Source organism: Dysidea avara, chromosome 6 (assembly GCF_963678975.1).
Source record: "Dysidea avara chromosome 6, odDysAvar1.4, whole genome shotgun sequence".
NCBI classification, from domain to species: Eukaryota; Metazoa; Porifera; class Demospongiae; order Dictyoceratida; family Dysideidae; genus Dysidea; species Dysidea avara.
In genome coordinates this window covers 2,323,689-2,334,440 of record NC_089277.1, presented here as the reverse complement: position 1 = coordinate 2,334,440, position 10,752 = coordinate 2,323,689, and the positions used below count along the sequence as shown (strand labels likewise).

The window sequence follows — 10,752 nt, the reverse complement described above, 5'->3', positions numbered from 1 at the left end:
GTTACTTTTGCAACTTACAAAGGAAGGAACAAGCTTAAGCATACTTTTATGCAGCCTTTTTGGCTGTGCCAGACAAATAATGGCTTGAAAAGCTAGCCAATCTTATAATGAAATAATGGAAATGGACCGCCCGCCCGCATGCAAATATTCCTGAGTCCAGGACGGGAAACAGAGAATTTATTTGGAGTGGCCTTATAATTAACTGAAACATTATTGTTTTAAAATTCTATAGCAACTTAGCTAGTAGCTATAGCTAATTCTATTGTGTGTATAATAATTTTAGCGCTTGTATTTTTGTCCATTTGTTTTTGTAGCTGTATATTGTGTGTAATATCTGTGGGGGAACACCCTGTACAGGCTTATGTCATGGTGCAACCCCTAAACAAACAAAAAATGGAATGAGGTTTTGATGAAGGTAATAAGCTACTACCCTAAGTGTTCAAATCAAATAAGTTAGCTACTCCACCCTCAACCACAATTAACCACATTATGATTAGCTACGATTATACTAATTAGAATTGTAAACACCCACGCAAGGGAGTGACCAACTGTATCCTAAATGGCGGGAGTCGCTAAAACAAAGGGGAGGAAGCCTACTAAGGTACGTGAAGTAATATGATTGTTGTCTGCGTTACTAATGGAGCTAGTGTGTGGAGCAATAGAGCAGTTTCAAAACCATGGTAACGCAATGGACCACACCCAAATCGCCATGTTTTTGTACCAGACTGCTTGATGTTGCAAGTTGAATTCCTCGCTAAATTCATGTCAAGACTTATTAATACGTAAGTAAAATAGATGCCAGTGATAGAATAAATTATGTAGGTGAGTTATTAGGCATTAAAAGATACGTACTGCCTCCCAACAGGGCGGTTTCGTAGGAAAGAGAAATGCGTAAAAATGGATTTGGCCAAATTGCGACCTATTCACCGCCCCAAGGTGGTTAAAACTAGGGGAAACTTAAAGTATAGGTCTTTATCCAGCACCACAGCATCGTACAGCCACATCCAGCCATCCCCGAGTTAGCCAGAATCGTTCATGTGCTGGGATTCCCACTTCGTGTGAAAAAGCAGACACCAAAACAAGACCACTAACGGGCTTTCTTTGATGTTAAGGTGTTTAATCCAACTGCTTCGTCATACCGTGCTACACCAGTGGCTTCATTGTATCGGAGATTTGAAAAGGAGAAACGTAGGAAATATGAGCAGAGGATTAGGGAGGTTGAGATGGGTTCATTTACCCCATTAGTCTTTTCAACGTTTGGTGGAATCAGTGGATGTACCAGCATCTTTTACAAACGTCTAGCCTACTTACTGTCCCTGAAGAGAAGTTCCCTACAGCAGCGTGATGTCTTGGCTACGTTGTCGCATCAGCTTCTCGTTGCTCCGCTCAGCGATTGCGTGCCTTAGGGGGGTGCGCTCCCACAGTGGTTGTCCCATCAGCCATAGGGCACTTGACCTTGTACTATCAGAGGGTCGGGTGCCTTCCCCCTAATTATTTAAATTGCTCCCTTTAATCTCAGTCCAATTTTTGTCTAGCACTTCAACATCTAGTGCTAGGGGTGGTGGCAAGGGGTGCTGGTTACCCTGGGAAAAAAACCAAAAAAAAAAACCAAAACAAGACCGCTAAACTTTAACTGATGGTTGACTTCGACAATAAAACTTAACTCTAGCAAAATTCACCACTAAGAGTCTTCTTTTGCTGGCGTTTTATCACAGTTTGGTAGTACGCCATCATCGGTCTCGTGCCTTTCAGGAGCTCTGGCTAATCCTGGGATAGCTGGATGTGGCTGTATGCTGCTGTGGTGCTGGATAAAGACCTATACTTCAAGTTTCCCCTAGGTTTAACCACCTTGGGGCGGTGAATAGGTCGCAATTTGGCCAAATCCATTTTTACGTATTTCTCTTTCCTACGAAACTGCCCTGTTGGGAGGCAGTACGTATCTTTTAATGCCTAATAACTCACCTACATACTTTATTCTATCACTGGCATCTATTTTACTTACGTATTAATAAGTCTTGACATGAATTTAGCGAGGAATTCAACTTGCAACATCAAGCAGTCTGGTACAAAAACATGGCGACTTGGGTGTGGTCCATTGCATAATTTTTGGTTACCATGGTTTTGAAACTGCTCTATATAATAGCTTCCATAATGTATATTCATCACCACTATAGTCGCAGGGTGGATCATAAAGCCTTTCTCGGTTTTGAATTGAAGTACTTACCCTGCCAATTGTATGTAGCGGCTACCGCATTTGTCCTATGATTCTCCATGCAGTATAGCAGCAGCGCATGCTCACCTACTGGTACTTCATTCACCGGCCAAGTAAAAAAAAAAGGAAAATGAATGACAGCTTTTTTTTTTTTTTTTCTACCGGCCGGTCAGTGCGTAGACGGCGTAATCTAGCCGGCGTGGCCACACTTTTTAAAAGAAAACATTATTATTGAATAATGGATAAAAAGTACACAAATGAGTCCTTGGTCACCTGACCACCAAACAGAGTTAGTGAATCAACACATGTGTGGGCATGGCAAGGAAGAGTTGAAGCCGAAGAGTACAAAAAAATAATTAAGTATGAGAGAGTATAAAAATAGTATGCATGCGTGTACATTAAACTACAAAGAAAGTCAGTCTCGGAAGAGGAACCACTCGCAGCAATTCTAAACCATAAATACTCTTTGGGAAGCCATAATACACTGCCATGAAGCGTCATCCAGAATTTTCCTTAGTCAGTGCTGTTTGTGACACTTGGTGTATAAAATATAACAGGTTCCATAAGTTCTTTGCACTAAAATGGTGATAGTGGCCCAAAACACTAACTTCAAGAGTTTTATAAAAGCTAGTTGCAAATGTTCAAGCAATCAAATTCTGCTGATACTCTATCTTGCTCTGTTTACATGACCTGGCTGACTGAAGATGGTCTTCTGAATCCAATGGACAGGCCAACTCAAGTAAGGAGATTTAACAGTGGCAGTATTGTGAATAACAATGTGTGTACGATAAGGATTCACCATCACAGCTGATGGAATTGTGGCTGGAGTGACTCACTGGCTTGTAGGTTTGGAAGGTTCACAAAATTCAAATAAACGGTAGATTTTCAAAAATGTTGATAAAGTGGGATGCCATACACTGCAACACCAAATTATGCTGCTAAGTGTATCTATTCTGTGACACAGCCACTGGGCAGCCATTCAAAACATGGGCAGTAGTGGGACGTGGGGAATCACATAATACACACTGTGCACTGAACTGGACATTATCTAGTCTTGGGCTGTAACTCCATGCACAACTCTTGTGCTTCTATTATGAAGTTGTATTTGTAAGTATTAAATAATGATCATTATCCTGCTATTTAGTTCACGTGATTTTTTTGTGGTTGTACTTGAATGGCTACCTGTTAGCTCTGGTGTACCACAGCATTGTTTTTAGGACCTTTACTATTATTAATGACATTCAGGAAGTTGTGCAATATGTTCCACTGTTAAGATCTCCACTGATGATGCAGCCCTATATAAGCAGGTTCATTTCATAAGTGTATGATCGTGATGTCTTCATTAACTCTGCCTTGTCATAGTCAGGACACTGCAAATCTCTCTGACTGAGGCTATGTACTGTAAGTCCATAACACTAAATTATTTAAAGCATTCTCTGTAGGGTGCAACTCACTCTGTTAAAGCTGCTGCTTATGCAAGTTTAGTGCAACCTCTACTGTGATATGTATGTTCTATTTGGAATCTACACACTTCAGGATCAGATAATTCTGGAGTGAGAGCAGCAAAAGGCTGCTTGATGGTTATGTGGTAGTCACTGGAATCTAACCTGGCATCAGAAAATGGTCAGAGTCACCTGCTGAGTGTAAGACCTACAGTAGCTTGGCCAGACCTTTCTACTCACCGCAATTATTTATTGGTCTGCCTACTTTACGATCTAGTTAATAAGCACCAGTCTAGAACTTAATAATTTACCCACTAGAAGCCACTCACTTTGCTTGTTTCAACTGAGTTCAACTAATAATTGTTACAGATTTATTTCATTTTTAGTGAACACTATCTTCCTTTGGAACCATATCCCATATTCTATTTTATCTCTCTCCCATGTCCCATTGTTTCACCGGACTCTTTACCATCACCTATGTAATTAATGTCTTTTTCATCATCTTTGTAATATGTCACTGTGTTTTACCTGTACTGTTTTAGTACACTTGTTTTCTTGTAAGTGTATGTTATATAGTATCTGTAATCTGGGAAACACCCTCATGCAGGTCTCAAGCCTTTTGGTGAAAGCCTGCCTTTGACAAATGAGATACAGGTGTAGCAATAATAACTGAATGGTATGAAGCCACTGTCAATGTTTAACTCACATGGAAATGCTGCAATATCTGATTGGTATTGCATCTAATCTTGCAGTTTACACAATGTAAATGTACGTATATTGACTTTGTGTATCCCAGCAAGAGCATGCAGGAACTGCAAATCCAGTCTATGTAATGTTATAATCATCTAGCTGACCAACGAAGGCGAGATGGTGATCTTGCCACATAAGATGATGGCCACACTTCCTTATCAGATATTGCTTCAACCTGATTGGTGCCTTTTGGCATCGTCAGTGCATACAGCTAGTGTGCTTTTTCTTGTGAAATTATACAATAATACAAAGTCAAACTTATGATATTTTGGTGTTTGTGACGTGATCATGAAGTGTAGCCAAAAAATCACTTGAAAACCAGCCTCTCCTATCCTATATGATGACATGACAGTGTTGTTTAGGTTCATCAGGTCCTATGTGTGATCAAAGTAACTGAAACACTTGTAATGATTTTTTTTGAAAAGATAATTTTATTAGCTTTTCTACTTACTACTTACTCTTCTCCATATATAATATAATGTACTGAGTGGCTATTGACATCGATCAGGCAATAGCACCCCGCCGGCAAACAGTCTATTGACACCGGCAGTTGTAAGGCATGTGATTTCTTCATCTAAGCACCCTAACAATTATTTCAAATAATTAGCTAGCACATAATTCATAGTATAAATACCAGCAGGACTCAACCGTGTAGCTACAAGGTTGACGTCCAGACCTGGAGTGGCACTTATTTATTAAAGATTTTAATGAAAGCATGCAGTAAGTACTAACATTTTGTTGCTTTGACTGACTCAACTTAGCTAACCACTCAGGTGATAGCTAAGCACGTGTGTAACCATTAAATGATGTGAAACAAACTGTTGCTTTAAATATTGCATACAGTGAATTAGTGGTTTAGTGTCAGTACAAAATCAGTAAACTATAGCTAAGTAATGAATGAAACATAACTGCTGCTAAAACAAATAAACAAAAAAAACATAGTTACATACAGCAAAAAGTATAGCCCACTATACACATACTGGTTTAGTGTTAGTCACAGTTTCTACAAAACCACTTGCCATTCACTTTATCATTACTAGGTATGCTGACACAAATATAGTAATACCGTTTACAACAACTGGAACACTGCACCATCTTATCTCCACTGTCCTGGCAATCAACAAACACAATAAATCTGGTAACCCTCTGTCAAGGATGAAGCCAGGGGTCTTTGACAAAGTGATGATGGAAATGGTTTAATTTTTCCAGAATCAATGCAAAACTTTAGATGTTTACGAAGTTTTGCCTGGTTGTATGTTAAACTGGATGGCTCTTCTCCACTACATGTTGTGTCCAGTGAAAACAATCCACAATCACATGATCCATAAAATTTTTGTTGAGTGACACTAGGGAATATCAATTGAATAGAGTGATGTGAGGTGTACAAAATAGAAGCAATTGTGAGTATGTTCATGACGTAATACACGGAATTCCAATAGTATTTTGTGACGTCACGTTATTGCGTTTCCTGTCCCTTTTAAGTACTCTATTATCTATGCCTTTACGAAAACAATTTCAGTAAACTAGGTGCGCCCACAGCCGGCCTCGGCTGTGGGCATGCACCTGATTTAAAAAAGATAGTGCAGAAAGAGATTTAATTTATTTATTCTTTACCTGGGACGATAAGATGTGAAGCTTCTAGTAGTACATCTGTCCGATTTGGCACAAGGCAGCTTTATATTTGAAGAGTTAAATTTTCGTAGAAGCTTCGAAATATACCTCTTCGAAAATAATCTGCTATATAGTAAACACTGGGTTTTGAATAAACATTAGGTCTCAAATGAACACTAGTACAGTAACTATTCCATGCAGTAACAATTCCATGCAATGTTTAGAAGCAAAGAAGTGAGAACATTTATCAAGTTCCTTTTCAACTCAAAAGAGAATCAAATATCAAATTTATTATAAATTGTATTTGTTTGGATTGTATATAATTAAAATAGTTTGATGAATATGCTATGTTTGAATTGATGTGTTTGATTTGTAATTTTAAGGCTGTATTTCACTAAATAAAAATAACCAGAAATAATACAAAAACCTACTACCAAATTCCATTGACAAATATCTAAAACATTATGATTAATATTTAAAAAAAAAATTTAGTTGCTTTATATTCAAACACTTATTGATGTATTTTATGGTACAACTGAGTAAACATCTCATCGAATCAAATGTTTCTTTCAGCTCTAGTATGATATGAGAATGCTGGTCACGTATATAAATGCTGGTCTTGTTTGCTAGCCATTATATAAGTTGCTTGGATGAAACAAACATAATTCAAGACAATACAGTTTAATACGTTTAAGCACCAACAAGGAACACAACAATTAATATCCAGTAAACTATTGCCAGGTACCTAACCAATACTGCTAAGGTACCGTGAAGGAATTATGAGGCTGGTTTAGGGGTGATTTTGTAGCCAGAAAAGCCCAAAACTTCTATTGATATACATTAGTGTAGATAAGTATGACAACAGTACTGTGGATAAATCCTAATCACTTGCATGCATTTATTTTCAACAAAAAGGCATTCTAGCTTCATACCTGAAACATAATATTGGAAAGTTTGTGTTATAAAAATGGAAAATTATCAGTTTGGCTTAATAAGTCTTGATTGGGCAAGTTACTCATTAGAAATACACAGAATTTCTTCTGTACCTGTTGTTGCAATTTTGACTCTTCTTTACTGGTACTAGCTTCTTCATTAATGGGTTCTGTATCATCACCAATTTTTGATTTCAAGGGTACAGATACTTCTTCAGTTTCTGATGTAAAGGCTACAGCAACTTCTTCAGTTTCTGATGTCACGGGTATAATAAATTCTTCAGCTTCTGATGTCAAGGCTAAACCAGCCTCTTCTATATGCCCATCTTCATCAGAACCTAACAGATCATTCTGTTGGAAATTACTTGCCACATTCTGACCAGCGGCACAATCATCCTACAGCAATAAGATATGCAAGTCATGCACAGTACACTGCTACCACAATAAAAGATGACTTTAGCACCAACCAACACTAAACAATAAAAAATGGAAATTCAGAAAAGACACAAAATTAAATAAATTCAATTCAAAATTCTTGAGAACACATTATACAGTCAGAATAATTCCTATTAGTTGGTGAGTAAATCAAACACATAATAGCTTATGACAGAAAAATTAAGCCTTGTCAACTTGATTAGTTGTTTCATGCACCCAACCAACTTGCCTTTTTGATAGGCTGATATATTAAATTATGAAATGAGACCAGAAATTTTGAACACAAGCCTCCTATTCTTCTAATGCACCTGACAAACCTAGCTGAGAAACACACCATGCATGGCTACCATTGTGCAGCTACATCCTTACTTGCATTAGTCCCAATTTCTTTAATATTTTATTTATATGCCAACCCTATACTCTTGAGGTTTTTGCCCATGAAACAACCTATCAAATTAAAGTTACCTTAGTATACAGTAGCATCTCCTTGCTTTCCTCTTTTGGTGTAACAACAAAAGAAATGTTAGATTCCCACAAAGCAAGGATATGCTCAAGTGAATGATATTTCTCCTGAAACTCTGCCATGCCACAAACAGAAGCAGCAGTAGCCAATTTCTGTCCCAAATCAATAATCTTCCGATACTTACGACTTCTTGAGAGAGTAGTGATAAAAATTTGCTTATTTGGAAGGAGCTGAGTCTGAAATACATCATGAGAATTTTCATTTGAGACCATAGCAAAATCATCGGTTGTTGGGAGATCATCAGAAACATCTTGATAGCACTTTGTCCACCTTTCCTTTACCATCTGCACTTCAAATGGCTCAAGTTCTTGGTTTGCTCATGCAGCAAAAATATGTTGACAGGCTAATCCCATGCTATTTGCAAAAGCACAAGTGCACTTAAATTGGTTGTCATCAACATTTGTGGAGATGGTCCTTGTATTTTACATTAAAGTGGCTTGAATCTTTGACACTGACAGAGTATGCCACTTTAGAAGCTAAATTAAGCTACTCTTAATAAGATTGGCTGCATAAGATGTGCAAATAGAGTTGACCAATGAAACTCCTGGTATTTCATAACCATTGCTAGAAGGTGTTGTAAATTCTTCTTGAAATGCAACATGTTAGTACTCTTCAGTACAAGTAGTGATATGTAAAAGCAAATTTTGAAACATCTCTGATAGCTTGTCAGAGTGATGGACAATTTGTTTAAGCTTACTGTGGCTGCTCTCCAAATGATTATTAGTCATGTTGCCATAATGGGAAAAGGTATCTTGCTTAAAAGACACCCACATATTCTGACACGAATTCTGCGACCAGGATCAAAATCAAATCAAGCAATCAAGAGGTAAATTAACACTGAATCAAGCGATCAAGACGTCCTAGAAAGTGGTGATTTAAGCTAGCTCGCAAACAAACAAGAATTTACGAAAATATGTGCTAAATTATCAAGCAATCAAGGCTGTTTTTAAGGCGAAATCAAGTGATCAAGGTATATTTTCGTCGATCAGTCAAAAACCTTGATCTCGGTCGCAGATAGTTCTACAGGACTATTGATAGTGACTACCCCTTGATTAGGCAAGGATCCTAGCCACTAGTCTAGCGTAGCCGACCCGCGCGCGTAGAGCGAGGGTCTGGTGACAGCCGTATTCAGTACCTGTGCAGATGGAATGCAATTAAATTTGAAATACGCGCGAAACACGTGGACAATTTCCGGTAACAGAGCGCGACAGCTACTGTACTTGCACTTGAATGACATATATTTCCCCTTACATTTGTGGTGGTTGTAGAAAAGACATAAGAAGCTCGCCATAATCAGTGGGCAAATCTGGAATAACGTCATAGAATGTTGTTAATTGGTCACTAAGCGATCTGATTGGACGCACCAGTTTTTCGTAAAGCTGGCACAGGTACTGAATGCGGCTGTCACCAGACCCTCGCGCTACGCGCGCGGGTCGGCTACGCCAGACTACCTAGCCACTGTGCTACGTGGCTCCCAGCTACCCACCTCTCTTAGTTTCTACCTTATATATAGTAGACCCTCAGAATTATTATTCTGTAAAGCATTATTATTATTATTATTATATGCGTCATTCAAGAAGAAACCTATCATACACAGTGTTGGGCAAGTTACTTTTTACAAGTAACTAGTTACATATTACATATTACTTGCACCTGAACTATTTAGTTACAGTTACATATTACCCATAAAATATAGTAACTATAATAATATTACCTATTATATTACTTTGTGTCCACAGCCCTAGGCTGTCACGTGTGAAACTACCACCTTATCACGTGACATGATTGCGATGTTGAACAATGTGCAAATCTTGCTTATAAGTAAGAAGCTGGTGAATAAGCTTCATTCAGTAGGCTTCATTACTTCGTTGTTGCTGGGCGTTACTCAGTGGATTACTAACGAGATTAGTAACTTCGTTATACTTGTAGTAATAATATTACATAATATTAGATTCGTTACAGTAACTATGTTACTTAGGTAACGCGTTACATTTGTAAGTAAAGTAACTTGAGTTATATTACCTGTTTTTATAGCGTATTTCGTTATATTTCTTAGTTACTACAAAAGTAATATTATTAAGTAACGCGTTACTCCCAATACTGATCATACAGTACGATAGTACTGTATAGTAGGGTCACAAAGGAGTAGGCGTGGCCCACGAAATAATATCACCCGAAAATCAGTCTCAATTTTCCCAGACGACGATGAAGCAGTATTGGTCAGGTAAAACTAAGCCCAAAAAAGCTTTCAGATCGACCCGAAGCGCTTTCAACAAGTTGCTACGGAATTTAAAATTTTTTTATTCAACGGAATTTTCTACTGACTGACTGAGTAACTGACTGATTCCTTCAGACAAGCGTAACTCGATAACGGCTAAGGCTGAAAGTAACCAATAAAGCAAGGCAAGTTAATGCATTTTTATGTCGCAATATTTCTAACTGTCCTACACATGTCAAATGTAACATCTATAAGATCATGGTGCGTCCAATACTTGAATATGGCTCTACCATCTGGGACCCCCACACCCACCTAAACATTAACTTACTAGAAAGTATCCAAAGAATTGCTGCAAGATTTTGTTACAATAATTATTTTAAACTTTCCAGTGTTTCTAGAATGTTGAACCAACTCAGCTTACCTACCCTACAGCAAAGAAGTAAATGTATTATGATGTTCAAGATAATTAATGACCTTATAGACATTCCTGCCAGCCACTTTGTACCTAAACAATGTTTACTTCGAGGAGGATACTATATCCATCTCTCTTACAAATATTGACTCTTATAAATTTTCATTTTGCCTTCTGTAATTAAATTATGGAATAGTTTACCTCCACTTGTAGTTGA

General features: G+C 37.9%; 1 protein-coding gene across 1 annotated transcript in view; it reads left to right on the top strand.

Annotated features, from left to right (window-relative positions):
• The first annotated feature begins 462 nt into the window (after nt 1-462).
• The window catches only part of LOC136257887 (ankyrin repeat and protein kinase domain-containing protein 1-like), a 199,304-nt gene continuing 189,014 nt past the window's right edge, over nt 463-10,752 (top strand). Inside the window, exon 1 of the mRNA XM_066051210.1 lies at nt 463-601. Coding sequence (XP_065907282.1) covers nt 560-601 — 42 coding nt within the window. The 5' untranslated portion in view covers nt 463-559. The remainder of the gene's footprint in view (nt 602-10,752) is intronic.